The following is a 16269-nucleotide window of genomic DNA, read 5'->3' as shown; positions in this document are numbered from 1 at the left end:
CACACCCAAGTTATACGCTCGCTTATCAATGAACGTACGACGCCTACGGCAAATCCTGTTCCCTCTAGTGGTGAACCGGCCGACCGGGCCACCCGTTAGCCTTGTCACTACTCTCGATTCCCGTTGCAACTTTGCTTTTCTTCCTTCTTTTCTCTTCTCTCTCTCTCTCTCTCTCTCTCTCTCTCTCTCTTGTCATCATTGTTTTCATGCATACGACAATACAAATCACGATGCTTTTTCATCTTTCAACCGATGATCGAGAATGAATCGAGCAAGCCTCGTCAATGTACGTACTACCCTTCCTATATACATATATTTGTTCCGTTGATTTCGTCATCGCAAGTACGCATCTTTCCCATTCACCGATTCGAACCAAAATCGATTTTACTCGCGTTTCAATATATTCTCATATCTTACAATTAGATAAACTGAACTAATCTTATCGTTATGTTATTAATAGCGATTCCATCACTGATTTAGTTCTCCTTTATTTTTTCTCGATTTTTATGGAAAAACGTTTGTTCTTCATTGAAAACTGTCTTACGATCTGTCTAATAATATGTATAATATTATGAAAGAGTTGAAAAAAAGAAACAATTAAAGATCCGTGTCATAGAAAAAAGAAAAGATACATACACGCGGCGAACAGTTTTCATCAACGAGCCGTATGCAATTTTTATCCATCGGATCTTCTGATGGTCATTGTTTTTGTTGTTTCAATTTATCTCGAACGTTCTCGAACTGTTCGATCGTTGATAAGCCTATATAATTAGCACGTATCCAATTTACGATTGCTTTAGTTGGAAATAATTTGACCAAAGTAGAGCCATCCAAGCAAAGAGAGCATCGCAAGGTATGACAATTTCTTCAAAACGAACAGTCAAATAAGGTATGTTTTTTCCAACAATCGGATTGGCGATTATATTCTAACGTTTTTAGGACAAATTCGGCAAAAGACAAAATAGCAACGAGTAGAGAAAAACGGGAAGCAAACGTGCTAATAAAATAACGACGCATCCTTGACTTGTGTTTCAATATAGGAATATTTGTAAGTTCTGAAATATATAGTACATAGTAGATATGTATCAGGATAAATATTAAAACACTTTATGGAAGAATGTGTTTTCAATATTTCTCAACTTATTACGTTTATTACAGCATACAGCATTTAGAGAAATTTTCTTATGAAAGATTTGCATTAGCGATATTACTGCTTTCTAATATGAAACTCGGACATACGATCGAAGATTCGACAAAAAAGTACCCCGAACTTTCGGATGAACTATTACTAAAGTTGGAAGAATGGATTCGGCAAAGAAACCTTTCTGATATTCCAGTAGAACAGTTGGCAATCTTTGCGCACAGTTGCTATTTTCAAATCGACGCGACATTGCGATGCATGGAAGCTTACTACAAAATAAGAACAACTTTTCCCGATGTCTTTAGCAACCGCGATCCCAATTCAGAGAGCTTGCAATGTACCCTAAAAAAGCTGTAACTGTTTACTTATCTATTATTTTAACGCGATATTATAAACATATTGTTGTGCTGTAGGTGAATGAATTTCATGTTATAGAAACATTACAGCGCTACCTGTACCGGATCCCAATGGATATCGTATTATTTTTAAGCAATTAAAAGACACTGATCCAAATAAATACAAATTGGGCGATGCTTTAAAATTACTCATGATGACTGTGGATGCAACTCTTTATACCGAAGGTTGCGAACCCGGTTATATTTTTCTTTTTGACATGACTGGTGTATCCTTGGGACACTTATCTACACTTTCCATCAGCAGTATTCGAAAATTCTTTCAATATATTCAAGACGGAATACCATTTAGATTGAAGGGTATTCATATTCTAAACGCTACCTGGATCCTCGACAAAGTTCTCGCAATCATAAGACCCTTTATGAATCCAGAATTTTTTAAACTGGTAAAATTAACAAATAAGAGGAATAATATAGGAAAATGTTCTTTCCCTTTATTTATTTAATCAAATAAACTCGCATTGTTACACATAGATACACCCATACACCGGCGATGTGTCGGAAGTTTACCAACATATACCTCCCAAATGCCTTCCTAAAGATTTTGGCGGAGAATTGGACTACGTTGAAGTACTTAAAGGTAAAAATGAAATAACCTTCGCGCGTTTACGTTTATATTTTCCTAATTATATATTTTCCATGTATAGAGCAAAATGACCATAAATTACAACAATTGAGAGAGTATTTCCTCGAAGAAGAACTCGTTAGTCAAAACTACAGTGCTCCGCAAAAGAAGAAAAAATAATTGTAACGATTTTCATTGATCTTGTTTATCTTGCAAATTATACACAATGAATCTTTGAAGAATAAAGAAAAATATATAGATAAAAAAAAAAATAAATATCTAACAGTTTGATACGATTCGTAGTCAGCCGCTAATGCACTTGCGCTGTAACGTGGTCAGTAGAAAATGAGCGCGTCTTTATCCTACTTTATGCCATAGCGTGGCACATTCGTGGTCGATTCTGATTCGACGTTACCCAAAGCCTCATCACTCTCCCTCCTTGCAGCTCGAAAATTTCTACATTTATTTCTCTCTCGCGTATTACTTTTTCCAGTCAAATATCGATGACAATTAATTCCAATTTCATCTTGTTCGATCTTTTTCTTCTTCCCTCGACGACTCTTGTCTTCCTTCGATTGTTCGATTCTTCGATTGCGCACAAGAGAGTCAATATCAAGGAGAGAGACACCTTCGGTAAATTTGTTTTTTATGAATCTGTACAACCGGTGACGGTTCGACGACATTCGACGACGACAATTCAACGACAATTCGACGACGACAATTCGACGACGACAATTCGAGCAATATATTAAGAAAGGATAATTACTAATTAACTTTTCTTTCCTCTAATTTTCCTATTTTTATATTTCATGCGATTTATTTTTCCTTTTCTTTCATTCTTTTGACTTAATCGAATCGATCGTTTTTCGAGAGTAAGATGTTAATACCGTTGATTTTATTCATCGGCACGATCATCGGATCGAGCGTTTCTATCGCTGAGGATTGCAAAGGTTGCGTCCCTTTGGATTCATATTCCTTTGACAAGGTTTGTCACATTTCATTCTCTTTATTCTTTTCAATAATAAAAAGAACATGTTTCTTTTGTATTATCGCTGTGTTTTGGATGATCCGTTACCATCGTTACCTGTACAATGCATTGTAAATACACGCATTTAATCCTTTTTTTCATGAATAATTGAACATGCTCTGTTACTATTACAGGTGATAGCCAAGTTTAAGGCAGTTGTTGTTAAATTTGACGTTGCATTCCCATACGGAGAAAAACACGAACAATTTGGAAAGATAGCTGCAACTACTAAAGATTCTCAAGATCTTTTAGTTGCAGAAGTTGGCGTTAAAGATTTTGGCAACAAAGATAACGCAGATTTGGCTAAGCGTTATAACATTAAGAAAGAAGATTTTCCAGTCGTTCTATTGTTTTTACAAGGAAAAACAGAACCTCTTAGGTTTGTCGCAGAAAAGGATGTTGATTTTACTGCGGACAATATTAAACGATTCATTAAATCAAAGTCGGGCGTATATCTTGGATTACCAGGTTGCGTAGAGCAATTGGATAGGCTCGCTGAAGAATTCAAAAGCAGCGCAGAAAATGATAGACAAGTAAAAGATGGACTAATTAAAAGAAACAATCGTTGAAATTGTTCTCTATTATCTTATCTGTAACTCTATATGTATGATCTTTTGTTTTCAGGAAATTTTATACAAAGCTAAGGTTTTCGAAGAAACATTACCAGAAACGCAACGTGCTGCTGCAAAGGTGTATGTTAAAATGATGGAAAGAATATTGGAGAGAGGAGACATATTCGTTCAAACGGAACAAACGCGTCTGGAGGGCCTTCTAAAAGGAAAATTGTCAAACGATAAGAAACGTACAATGGAAGAAAGGAGAAACATTTTACAATCATTTACGCACAGGGACGAGTTGTGAACAATTTCTTACATAATATGAATTTCCTCCAATATATTAAAAAATATTCAAAAAATATTGACAATTGCCTTATTTTTCTCTTGTTGTTAACAAGAGTGTTGACAACGTTTTGTCTTGTCATCATTGTTTTAATCTATACTGCAAAATGAAAACAAAAATATATTTGTAATACTTCTCTTTATTTTCATATACTTGTTAACTTGAATTTTAATTAATCGTTAAAATAGTAATGTATAAAATATCTTTGAACATAGTACTGTTACAAATTGAAATTTCACTCCTGTATATATAAATACTAAATGTTTAAATTTACGTCGTGTTTTTACATGTATTCAGGGTTATCAAATTTCTATTGATAAACATTTTCATGTATAAAAATGTTATCACTTCTTCCTCCATCTGCTATTGATTAAAAAACTCGCAGCGTAAAACGTTCTTAAAAACAGCACCTTATTAATAAAGCGAAGATATATATTTTAGTTTGTATCGAATTTAAAAATTTCTCTATAAAATCGTTGCCCCGCGTGCGCGCGCGCAGATCTTATAAGCATCGGTAGTGTATTATTTTGAATGCATACATGTACAACATATGTATGGATGTGTATGCATACATAAATATTGCATATTGCTTGGAATGTGCCATCATCATATGAATATTAACGTCACTTTACCCCTACACTGTTGAAAGTAGTTCATTACATTTTACATATTCTTATTAATTTTTGAATTATCTTGTACTTCTAAATTTTCAAGTCCTTTAGTTACATCCTCTGTATTTTCTATGACTTTGACATTTTCCACAGATTCTTGAGAAACCTCTTTGCGAACTTTTTCTTTGTTTGTTTGTTCTTCGTTGTCAGTACTCCCACTGTAGCTTACATCACTGCAGGATTCACTATCACTATCGACGTTCTTAATTTCAGGATTGCTTTTGCCAGCGTAAATTGCACATTCAGATCTCACTATGGATTTTGCTTTTTCAAAAGCATCTTTCCATAATGATGCATCTTAGATAGAGAGAGAGAGAGAGAGAAAAAAAAACAAACAAAAACAATACATTCATTAAATACGATACAAATAAATGTTACCTTAATGTGTATACGCAATAAAGTAATCAAACATTAATATAGAATGAAAACAAATTCTTACTTTCTGCATTTGCAAAACGTATTGCAAGTAATTCTGGCTTAAGTTGTTCATCGGCAAAGTCAGCAAGAACACTCCAAACCCAAGCCCTGTCGCTACCACAATTTGGTTTCAATTCCATCCAAGGAGTGACAAAATGATTAGCACATATTTTCAACGTTTTGTCTCTACGCATTACCACTCTAACTGTATTCTTCGTCTTATGTCTTAATAGCTTTACTTCTCCAGTACCACGCTCTTTCCATTCAGGTGGGCTAATAGCAGACTCATAACGATATAGTTTAGCTCTTCTGTAATTGCAAAATAACAAGTATTAAGCTAAACAAATATAACCTTTATATAATATATATTTCGTATATATTTCGAGTATAGAACTCGAGACTTACAATTTGATCATCTCTTCTTCATTTTCTTCGTTATTTGAAACCTCTATTAGAGGTAAAGATATGATTGGTTCAAAGTGTACGTCATTTTCCGTATTAACATCTTCATTCTCCTGAACATCACAACTCGTACCCTTAACGTCCACATGATCTCCGTTCAACTATATTACGGATGATTCATTATTTATTAACTAATGAAATACCTATTTCTTATATATATAATTATATTGAACTAATTAGATTTGATTCTACTACGAGCTTTCATTATTTATTTATACAGATATTTTGTTTTAACATTTTTCTATGATATAACATATTGTAATAATACTAATACTAATACTACTAATAATCATAATTAATGATGATGATGATGATGATGATTATTATTATTATTGTTATTATTATTAGAAATAAAAGAAACTTACATAGTCTCTATCTGAGATATTAAGAAAATTTGTAGCAACAACAAATTTTCATGATATCAAATAAAATGTGAAAATGAAATCTAAAATGAAATGTAGAATAAATATGAAATATTTACCACGTTTTCTGGCATATTTTTCTAATGTAGAATGGAATCGACGAGAATAATTGATATACCACTTGACGCCGGTATTTTCAATGCTACAACTGCTAAGCAAAAATAAATTTTCATACAGAGAAATAATAGTCAATTTGTTTATTAATATCAAGTTCGGATCAATTTTCTAATATTTCAATTCACTTTTTTACCTTTATTCAAGAGAAGTAGCTTCGTATGGGCAGAAGTTTTTCATGTTGTCGTCAACTGTTTTTAAGTATAGCGATTTTATTCTAAAATTTCCGTTTGATCGAATAACGTTGAAGCAATATTACAAAAATCGCTTGCTATTGGATGAAATCGGTTGTCAGTATATCGTTTCAAATGGACCAATTGCCGTTAAGTATCAAAGAAAAAAATGTATTTGTATTTGTCGTTCTGCTTGCAAGAGAGAATAATTCTATCACCATTAATAATAAATAATCTTGAAAAATTGCAAATTGCAAACTGCAAATGAAAGAATAAAAATAGGAAATTGAAAATGAAAGAAATGTCCAATTCCAAACGTACGATTCGTCCGTTGGATTTGCGCTCAACGTTGTCCAATAAAAAACGTTGTCAATAAAGTGAGTGGTAATTCGATGCGCGCGCATTGGAAAATAAGGTTAAGCTTGGTCGTGGCGGTACTCCGACTCAATTGGAGGGGATAATGTCATGAAGAACGACAGGGAAGGAGGAAAAGAAGAAAAGAGAGTGAGAGAGAGAGAGAGAGAGTGAGTGAGTTAAAGGGAGTGGAGTGCGCGGTTCCTCCGGGCGGCCATTGCGGGTACCTTGTTGAAAACCGCGAAGACGATAAAGTGCTTTGTGTAAGACGAATTAAGATCCAGAAAAATCAAGGCTCATCCTCGTATCAAGGTGCTCCGTGTGAAGCCCGGTACGCGCACGAAACTCCGGTCCGATGGCTGAGACCGACAAGTTAAACATTGATAGCATCATAGGTCGATTGTTAGAAGGTAAAGCTCTCTCCGATCATTCTTCTTAAGAGAAGCGGGAAGGGTATCGGGGAAAGGGGGGAGGAAGAAGCTATCGTACGGAGTTAGTAAGCCGCGTCATTTTTTCTCCACCTTTTACTTTCCTTCAATGTTTTTTTCATATTATTTCTCTTATTTTTATCTAGCGCATATCCATATATTTTGTCTTCTACCTTTCGATATACCGATTATGCAATGAAATCTAAACACGACAGATCGCATTAAGGAATCTCGGCGAGTACGCGCGCGCGCGAGAGAGAGAGAGAGAGAGAGAGAAAGAAAGAAAGAAAGAAAAAGGAAAGAGAGAGTTACAATATTATCGATGGTTTGTTTACATAAAAATGAGGTTGACAACCGCCCTCAAATTGTCGAAACAACATTTGGGCGAGGCCCGATTCTTTCCTTCTACTTTTCTATTTTATTGAAATATATTATTTGTCGTTTGCAACACTCGTCATATTATTTGGACGAATATCGTCGATGTCGCCACATCAATGCTGTCTATTATAGATTGTATCTATTAGCTATATTAAGAGCTCATGCTGATTCATGCAAATATTCGATCAAGGGTGCGTGCTTGCGTTCGGTTTGCGTATACGCGCGTGCGTGTCCGTTGCGTGTTCGTTGCGTGTCCGTTGCGTGTCTAGAATTTCTGAGAAATCTCTATATGTAATAGATTCAATTGAAATCATTAAATAGACAAGATTTGTTAACGTTATTAATCTTTCATTTTTTCCTTTCGACTGTTTTATTAGTAAGAGGTGCTAGACCAGGAAAAAATGTACAATTATCAGAGGGAGAAATTCGAGGCCTTTGTCTTAAATCTCGTGAAATATTTTTGTCTCAGCCTATTTTGCTAGAGCTTGAAGCACCGCTTAAAATATGTGGTAAGTTTTGATAAAATGTATGACGTTGCTTAAAAACCATTGTATAATTAATATATTTCGTTAAGACTTGATTAAGGACTTGCTTTTTAAGGTGATATTCATGGTCAATATTATGACTTATTGCGATTGTTCGAATATGGTGGATTTCCACCCGAAAGCAATTATCTCTTCTTGGGAGATTACGTCGACAGAGGAAAACAATCTTTAGAAACCATTTGTCTTCTTCTTGCCTATAAGATCAAGTACCCAGAAAATTTTTTCTTACTCAGAGGTAACCATGAATGCGCTTCTATCAACAGGATATATGGGTTTTATGACGAGTGTAAGTATTTTCTAAAGTTATAAACAAAAAAGAAGCTTTACATTGCTTATAATAATAGATGTATGTGAAAGTAAGGTAATACATATTTCAGGTAAACGCCGATATAACATCAAGTTATGGAAAACCTTTACGGATTGTTTTAATTGTTTACCTGTTGCGGCTATTGTGGATGAGAAAATATTTTGTTGTCATGGAGGATTGAGTCCAGATCTTCAAAGCATGGAACAGATTAGACGTATCATGCGACCTACAGATGTACCAGATCAAGGGCTTCTTTGCGATTTACTATGGTCCGATCCAGATAAAGATACCATGGGTTGGGGTGAAAATGATCGTGGCGTCTCTTTTACGTTTGGCGCCGAAATCGTTGCGAAATTTTTACATAAACACGATTTTGATCTGATATGCCGTGCGCATCAAGTAAGTGTTGTAGTGGTAGTGTTGTCCCTTTATGTTTCTTCCAATTTCAATCCAAAGACAATAAATAATAAACATTTTCATTGACATTTCAGGTAGTAGAAGATGGCTATGAATTTTTTGCTAAACGACAATTGGTAACTTTATTTTCTGCTCCAAATTACTGTGGGGAATTTGATAATGCTGGTGCCATGATGTCAGTAGACGAGACTCTAATGTGTAGTTTCCAAATTTTAAAACCAGCGGATAAAAGGAAATTTACTTATGGCGGTCTAAACGCAGGAAGACCAGTAACTCCTCCACGAGGTGCAAATAACAAAAATAAAAAGAAGTGAAATTATTAGAATGATTTTTGGACGCAAAAGACTTAGGATCTTATGTATTGTTCCCCACATCCGTTTTTTTTTTTGACATTGCGAATTCTTATTAATAAGAGTTGCTATTAATTCATTGCAGAGCATACGAAGTTCATTTAAAAGAAAAGAAAAAAAAGCAATGACTACTTAAAAAGATGGCAGATATTATCCGGAGAGGCGTTGTTCGTTATTTGCGAGATTTTCAAAATGAAAATAATTCAGTTGTATGAAGGTAGAATTTATCGGTTGGAAATTGATTTCTATTTGTACGTATACGCGGTCGATTTAATTATGGAGTAATAAGAAAATATAAATAAATAAATATATATATATATATATTATAAGAAAAGGCACGAGTCATCGAGAAAGGAAATGAAAAGAAAGAAAAGAAAAAAGGAGAAAAAACACCAAAAGCGTAAAAACACTGGAAATAAAAGGAAAAACCGGATTAAAATAACGTAGATCGTAGAATAATAATAGCTATCACTCGTTCGATAAAATGATCTCTGAACTATAATATTTATCACTCTCTTGCAGCTTTTATATAGTTCTGTCTAACAGAAGTGAAATTATATATATATATATATATATGTAACATTATTTTGTTCCGCTTAAATTTGTTCCCTATATATAATGTAACGCGATACGACCAACAAAATATCCGGAATCTTGATTATAACGATATAATAATATACGATCTGTAAGCGCGATAATGTATTATTAGCGACTGCCTATGATCGTTAATTATCGACTGTAATACGTCCGTACGAACCTTGTACAAAGTAATGTTATCATAATCGAAGCTCAACGTTTCTCTGATAAAAAAAAAAAAAAAAAAAAAAAAAAGAAAAAACAACTAACACTCGCACAAACTTCGTAAAACAGATTGGTAGATGAATGGATTTGCGTAACATAAACGTCTTTATATATATATATATATAAATATATGCGAGATATATATAAAATAAAATAAAATAAAGTTTCACTTTTTTGTAGAACCCTTTAATAATAGTTCAATATGAAAATAACGTAATAGATTTATAAGAACGTTGCAAAGCTTCTCCGGACCCTTGCCTTATATCAATTTTAAACATTAACACGTAAAGGAAGTAATATTATGTTACATTATGTTTTAAATAAAATATATTTTACGCAAGTAGTTAAGCGTTACATTACGTAATATGTATATTACGTTGAGTTTAAGTGAAAATATGATAAAAGAGAAATATTTTCTATCAAGGATACAAATTTGTGTTTATGGTCCTACTTATTATCGTGGCAGGATGAAACTGTTTTTATCGTTATCACAATAGTGTATTCTTTCGATTTTCATTTCCTCTCCTCTGTACTATTATGAACATTTAATCTATCTTATATAAAATGCAACGATTTTTTTCTCCTCAATTTAAACAAACAATAACTGGAATCGATTATTTTGCCTTTCTCTAATATCTGTATATTCAAAGTTTCCTTTTTTTATAAATAAATCGGAGCGAAAAACTCAGTATCGCAGTATCGCTTTGTTTAACGAACAACGTCCTCTAATATATACAACTTTGCTAAAAACTGTAATTGTTCTCTACTTTATATTCGTCGCACGTAAATCATCGTCATTTGATTTTGATTTTGATTTTGATACACACACACATACATCCTACATACATACATATAAAATGACAGTATTGGTACTATGCTATTACAATGCAATTACAATAATGATAGCGAATATTAAACAATAAATTCGTAAACTACAATTTTAGCTAGATCGTGTATTTTTTACCACTTCATATTTTTTCAACCAACATCAAAAATGAATAAATGATAACATTCACGCTGATCACTTTTGACAACCTGTTTACAGCTCTGATTCTACAACGAGATTCCCAAGTAATTAATCGATAAAAGATAAGAGGTGATAAAGTAAACAAGTATCTATTACTTCTAACATAAGCAAATACTATACTTGGAATCTAGACAATGACGTATGAGTGTGTATGGTCATTGAAATAACGTAGTGGTCTGTCGGCCGCCGGTCGGTCGTAAAGGTAGATGCGTGTACATGTATATATATATATACACACTCTCTGCAGGCAAAGTTGTGTTGTTGGAAGCTTTGCGGCGTGTCGTCGTGGTCGAGCGTTGAATTTCGTTTGGCTGAGAAATCGGTGCTACCCTTAAAGAAAAGAGAATGAGAGAAAAGAGGCGGGACTTGGGCTTTCGGCGAGAGGGCCAAAAGAACGATGCCAAGTTGCGAGGCGTCAGAAGGAACTTGGCTTTCTAGTACGCGTGGGTGTCCATGTAGGAGGTTCTTCGAGAAACCCCTCCTTTCGCGTGGCACCTCCGCCCGTAGCTTTTTCAGCTCTTCAACGATTTGAGAGAGGGTGAGGGAGAGGGAGAGGGAGAGGGAAAGAGAATGATGTTCCGATGATAAGACTACTAGCGGGGGTAGTTGCCAGCAGAGAGTCCTTTCTGAATCATCATCCGATTTCATCGTCCGAGATTTTCTCTTTCTCCCTCTGTCTCTTTCCCTCTCTCGTTCCCGTTACAGAAATCCTTTCTTGTCAGCAAACTCTCTCGAAGGCGAGGACAAGTCCCGTTGACGATCGGTCGGTCGGCAAGTTTTGAGATCATTATTTCTGCCTTGGTAGCCCTCTTCTTGTGATACGCCTAGCTGTCAACGGCTCCAATTCGAAATTCGGTCAAATTTTGTGACTTAAAACGACGAACGAAGAATACCCTTCCTTCTATCATAATACATACTTGTGTTTTTCTTCTTCTTTTAAATTTGCTCGTCCTCTCGTAAACGTTATTATTTAATTGATCGGCAAAGTAATATGTCAAGTCAAAGTGTTGTTTTAAAGTGTCATCGTCGTCGTCGATCGATTGGAAATATTGAAAAAATGAAGGAAAAGTGATATAAGAAAAAGGTTTCAATGCTAAAGTTCTTAGATATTGTGGCTTATTCAATGTGTTCTTCGGTTATTTAAGTTAAATATGCAAGAACAACAGCAAGAAGAAAGACACGATATCGGTGGTGGTGCCGCCGCCGCCGCCGATTGTTGCTACCAACAATGGCCAACGCAGCAGCATCAACAATTGTCGATGGTACCGTCACCGATGCAACAAATGGAAGGTGAGTCCAATCCTTCCGTCTTTCCTATCCTAAATCCTGTGTTCCAAGCTTATATATAATCTATTCTGTTAGCGTGTTTACAAAGCGCAGGCAGAGTTAAACGATCCCGAAGTCCAACAACAAATTCAAACAAGTCCTCTTTGGCGTCGGCGCACGCTTCGAATCCGCCGGCAGTAACATCGGTGGTAGCTACCTCTTCCTCTTCGGCGGATCTTAGAAACGACAGGAACAATAATAATCGTCATCATGGTGATCACCACCATCATCATCATCATCATCATCATCATCATAATAACGTCACCAATAATCATCACCATCGACGTAGAAGCGACGAGGGTAATGAGAAATCGGCTCGAAGATTCCGCTTCATCCGGCGCTCGCTGGAGCTGGGGCAGCGCTCGAGGCTAAACCACTTTGGGAAGAATTCCATCAATTGGGAACAGAAATGATCGTGACCAAAGCTGGAAGGAGAATGTTTCCTACTTTTCAGGTGACAACTTAAACCACTAAACATAGGAATGTATAAACAAAAAAATAAATAAGAAAGCGACCACCTTTTTTCAGTGTCGACTTTTTGGTTTGGACCCAAACACGGAGTATCTTTTGGTCATGGATTTTGTCCCGTGCGACGACAAAAGATACAGATATGCTTTTCACAGCAGTGCTTGGGTCGTTGCTGGTCGGGCCGATCCAGTTTCACCACCCAGGATTCACATGCATCCTGACAGTCCTGCCAGCGGAGCTCACTGGATGAAGCAACCGGTCTCTTTTGACAAACTCAAACTAACCAATAATCAACTCGATGACAACGGCCACGTAAGTCCGTGAAAAACTGATCATCTTTGAGATTCTTAAATCAAACTCGTAGGTTGGGTGTCTTTTCTTTTCCGGTCCTCGTTAAAACTCTCTCTCTCTCTCTCATTTTGAAAGTACCCTCGTAATAAAGTAGAATGAAAAATGCAGCATGTTTTCGATGGCAACGTCGACGTCAACGCCGACGGCATCAACGACGACGACGACGACGACAACGTTCCTACTCTTGTTCTTCCACGTGTTTGTCGTTTCGGACGAGTTCGCTTTAATTGAGCTGAGATACGAGGCTGTCGTTTACCACAAATTCTAACTCACCCTAAAGCCATGACTCTTTTCGCGAGAACGAAATATTACTTTGAAAATGTACTCTTTTTTACTCGACTTTACGAGTTTTTTTTTTTTTTTTTTTTTTTTTTTTTGTTGGATCGATCAAGCATCCACGCAAAGCAACTTGGATACTCGAGTTTAAATTGATCTTTTCCCCTGTCGCCACGATGGCATGGACCATCGTAAGCCTAGAATAACGTAAACACAGTTAACGTAAACGATAAACATAAACGCATGGGAAAAGAGGTCGAACCTATGAAAGAATGAACATCACAAATTGTTATAATTTCATGTGCATACGCGGCCGTTATACCAAAGAACAAGAATTTCTACATAAGTTAGCAATTTATCACGAATTTCAGCTGCAAAGAACACAATGTTAAGATAAACTTTAGATAAACTTTAAAACGTTTTTCTTCATAAGATTGATTATGATTATAAACTTGAAACTTTTTTTCAACGATTTTTCTTTCAACGATTTTTCTTTCAACGATCACACGCTTACGTATATCGATTTACATTAACGATCGCTAATTTACAAACTCGGAGTAGTCGGGTCGGCGATTGACGAAAGAAAGAAAAAGGGTCGATGCTCGAAACAGTTGTTCTTCTTATCGAATGAAACAAGCGTAACAAGAAGCTTAATTAGAATCGGATAGCCAAAAATAATCGGAACGATTTGTCGTGCCAAATCGAAGGTAGACGACCAGTGTGTTACAATCGGTATTGCAAACGCAACAAAAAGTGCACCTGGGAGAATGTCTTTGTTGATTTTTTCGCGACTCGTATTACTTTGGTTGTTGCTTTTGCTCATAAAATTGCTTCGAAATACTAATCGAAATACTAATCGAAATACTAATCGAAATGTTGATCGAATAATGATCATCGAGGGGCCGGCTTTCTACCAGAAACACCCCTCTATTTTTCGACGCTCACGGAATCCTTGAAAGAGATCAGAGTAGTCTCGTGCCCTCCGCTCGCGTTCCTTTCGACAATTTATTGCTCGCCGTGTAAGAGAAGACCTTTGACACAAAAAAGAGAAAGAGAGAGAGAGAGAGAGAGAGAGAGAAAGAGTGAGGAGGAAGGCTAGGAAGGCGACAAACAGGCTAGTTTGTTCTTTTAATTGCGTATGGAAAAAGGCTTTAAGGAGAAGACGATGCTGCTAGAACGTCTCTTAATTGGCGTATCTTATCGAAGAGAACCTTTCCGGATCGCATACCATTCGTGTTCGAGTTTTTTCTCTTCTTTTTTGTGTTTTTTTTTTTTTTTTTTTATTCTTGTGTGGCACAGATTTGTCAAAGAAGAAAGGTGGACGCGAGTAGGATGAGACGTTGGTCGAAAAAGAGAAGAAATTCGATTGCTCGTTTGGGGCCACACGCATTTTCCATGGACGCAATATTCTTGAATTTGTCTTATTTTTCCCGGACGCGGAGACACACGTGCGCTCTCTCTTCGCCAAGGCATATGCACATTAGCGTACGCATAGGAAAGAACCAAGAGGGTGTCGTATTGCCGTTGGCTCGGGGGTTAGTTTTTACACTAATTAGTCACCGACTCTCTTCTGCCTGTCAAACATTGTGACCGCCCCCCTGTGGTGCTTCTTCCTCCTCTTCGTATAAACGAGAGCTATGTTCATCTCTCTATGTTTTTTTCATCTCTTCTGCTCTTTTCTACTCTTGTCCATTCTTTTTCTCCAGATCATCTTGAATTCGATGCACCGATATCAACCGCGATGTCACGTGGTGGTCGCCCCTTCTCCTCCAGGTTCAGCACCAGATCCAAGGACGGAAAATTTCAAAACGTTTTCCTTCCCGGAGACGATATTCACCGCGGTCACGGCTTACCAAAATCATCGTATAACGCAATTGAAAATTGCTAGCAATCCTTTTGCCAAGGGTTTTCGAGATTGCGAGTCCGACGATTGCGACACCGTGGCCACCGCCACCGCCGCCGCCGCCGTTTCCTCGACCATGCAACAGCAGAATCCTGCCAAGAGAACAGCACCAAGTTCTACCAGTGGCACCGTAGTAAACGCTAACTCTAATGTTATTTCCGCGAGCGGATATCCTAACGCTATTATACCGCAGGGAATGCAAATACCTAACTTGTCGAGTCAAGAACATCATCATCATCATCACCATCATCAATTTTATCCTACAGCTCCTACGGGACCTTGGTCCTCTTATCCACCTCCCCCTCCTCCCCCGCCGCCACCTCATTCACATCACCACGGACAATCGAATCCTCACGTAAATTCTTCCCTTCATTATCCTCATCCGCATCCTGCGCACCCTGCACACCCTGCTCACCCTGCTCACCCTGCTCACCCTGCGCATCCCAGTACGTCGTCTCTTTACGGACCACGATAATTGAATTGAATTGAATTGAATATTGTATATTTATATTGTATTTAACGTTAGATATTTTCTATAACGACGTTCGTTAGAAAACATTTGATATGCATATACTATTATATACATAGGTATCTTAGGATTTGCGTTAAAATGTTAACCAGTTCGATCGTAAGTTCGACGTAACGTCGTTCAAGAAGGAAAGTGCCTTTTGTAGGAGCAAAGTGCGTCTATTTATACGAGGTATCTCAAATGCCGAACGAGCCTAAAACGCTCTCTTGAGCCAAGACGGGAATGTAAACGCTCCGTGACAACCCATGAGAGTGCGGGACCGTTAAGTGCCTTAATAAATTATGCCTCGAGTATCGTGCCATTGTACTTTTAAGTTTAGAGAAGAGTTGCGTGCTTTTCCAATTTAACGAACATTTCGACTAGTTATCCGATCAAAAATGCGACTTTTCTTTAACGTACTAAACTACCTTTAACGTACTAGTCTACTTTTTGTTTCCAAAATAAGCACAAATACACCAAGTTTCCAAACAAATTGTATTCTTTTTATCACTTTCATTCCAAAAT

At 36.5% G+C, this 16269-nt stretch overlaps 5 protein-coding genes across 12 annotated transcripts in view; 4 read left to right on the top strand and 1 right to left on the bottom strand.

The window, feature by feature from the left end:
* LOC107072064 (alpha-tocopherol transfer protein-like) overlaps window positions 1–2395 on the top strand; it is a 4050-nt gene extending 1655 nt beyond the window's left edge. For 2 of the 7 annotated variants that reach the window (XM_015331657.2, XM_089171980.1), the window contains exons 2-7: window positions 579–853; window positions 940–1048; window positions 1159–1494; window positions 1577–1940; window positions 2029–2134; window positions 2202–2395. In XM_015331657.2, the coding sequence (XP_015187143.2) occupies window positions 1223–1494; window positions 1577–1940; window positions 2029–2134; window positions 2202–2299 (840 nt within the window). In that variant the 5' untranslated portion in view covers window positions 579–853; window positions 940–1048; window positions 1159–1222 and the 3' untranslated portion in view covers window positions 2300–2395. Of the gene's footprint in view, window positions 854–939; window positions 1049–1158; window positions 1495–1576; window positions 1941–2028; window positions 2135–2201 lie in introns of all 7 variants that reach the window. The other 5 variants (XM_015331655.2, XM_015331654.2, XM_015331653.2 and 2 more) reach the window with 5 other exon arrangements.
* A 144-nt stretch (window positions 2396–2539) lies between these two features.
* wbl (endoplasmic reticulum protein 29-like protein wbl) lies at window positions 2540–4064 on the top strand. The gene is made up of 3 exons (XM_015331660.2): window positions 2540–3104; window positions 3281–3679; window positions 3771–4064. Exons 1-3 carry the CDS (start codon window positions 2997–2999, stop codon window positions 4005–4007), a joined length of 744 nt encoding a protein of 247 aa, XP_015187146.1. The 5' UTR covers window positions 2540–2996; the 3' UTR covers window positions 4008–4064.
* A 105-nt stretch (window positions 4065–4169) lies between these two features.
* Window positions 4170–6453, bottom strand: LOC107072061 (ran-specific GTPase-activating protein). 2 transcript variants are annotated; one of them, XM_015331650.2, is made up of 5 exons: window positions 6269–6453; window positions 6078–6169; window positions 5540–5697; window positions 5157–5443; window positions 4170–5014 (listed from the first exon to the last, which is right to left on the bottom strand). In XM_015331650.2, the coding sequence occupies exons 2-5, from the start codon at window positions 6090–6092 to the stop codon at window positions 4710–4712; spliced, it is 765 nt and encodes a 254-aa protein (XP_015187136.2). In that variant the 5' UTR covers window positions 6093–6169; window positions 6269–6453; the 3' UTR covers window positions 4170–4709. The 2 variants fall into 2 exon arrangements, with proteins under 2 accessions (XP_015187136.2, XP_015187134.2); XM_015331648.2 differs by having other exon boundaries at window positions 6078–6166; window positions 6269–6452.
* A 342-nt stretch (window positions 6454–6795) lies between these two features.
* Window positions 6796–9925, top strand: LOC107072060 (serine/threonine-protein phosphatase PP1-gamma catalytic subunit B). Its single transcript, XM_015331647.2, has 5 exons — window positions 6796–7069; window positions 7843–7974; window positions 8066–8296; window positions 8388–8716; window positions 8809–9925. Exons 1-5 carry the CDS (start codon window positions 7015–7017, stop codon window positions 9046–9048), a joined length of 987 nt encoding a protein of 328 aa, XP_015187133.1. The 5' UTR covers window positions 6796–7014; the 3' UTR covers window positions 9049–9925.
* Window positions 9926–10070: 145 nt separating this feature from the next.
* On the top strand, window positions 10071–16237 carry LOC107072059 (uncharacterized). The gene is given in 5 exon segments (XM_015331646.2): window positions 10071–12202; window positions 12275–12547; window positions 12550–12692; window positions 12767–13018; window positions 15040–16237. Coding segments are annotated over 5 exon segments (1479 nt in total). The 5' UTR covers window positions 10071–12063; the 3' UTR covers window positions 15712–16237.
* Window positions 16238–16269: the final 32 nt, after the last annotated feature.

The sequence above is a fragment of the Polistes dominula genome, unplaced genomic scaffold (genome assembly GCF_049000335.1).
Source record: "Polistes dominula isolate Pdom_NZ unplaced genomic scaffold, Pdom_raw_medaka contig_73, whole genome shotgun sequence".
In the NCBI taxonomy this organism is placed as follows: Eukaryota; Metazoa; Arthropoda; class Insecta; order Hymenoptera; family Vespidae; genus Polistes; species Polistes dominula.
This window is presented reverse-complemented; position numbering and strand designations above follow the sequence as displayed.

Coding starts and splice junctions, on each gene's coding strand:
- wbl (XM_015331660.2), top strand. CDS start 2,997: ATGTTAATACCGTTGATTTTATTCATCGGCACGATCATCGGATCGAGC. Junction 3,105..3,280: donor ATTCATATTCCTTTGACAAG/GTTTGTCACATT, acceptor TTACTATTACAG/GTGATAGCCAAGTTTAAGGC. Junction 3,680..3,770: donor GCGCAGAAAATGATAGACAA/GTAAAAGATGGA, acceptor TTTTGTTTTCAG/GAAATTTTATACAAAGCTAA.
- LOC107072061 (XM_015331650.2), bottom strand. Junction 5,444..5,539: donor GAAGAAGAGATGATCAAATT/GTAAGTCTCGAG, acceptor TTGCAATTACAG/AAGAGCTAAACTATATCGTT. Junction 5,015..5,156: donor ACGTTTTGCAAATGCAGAAA/GTAAGAATTTGT, acceptor TCTCTATCTAAG/ATGCATCATTATGGAAAGAT.
- LOC107072060 (XM_015331647.2), top strand. CDS start 7,015: ATGGCTGAGACCGACAAGTTAAACATTGATAGCATCATAGGTCGATTG. Junction 7,975..8,065: donor AGCACCGCTTAAAATATGTG/GTAAGTTTTGAT, acceptor TTGCTTTTTAAG/GTGATATTCATGGTCAATAT. Junction 8,297..8,387: donor ATATGGGTTTTATGACGAGT/GTAAGTATTTTC, acceptor TACATATTTCAG/GTAAACGCCGATATAACATC.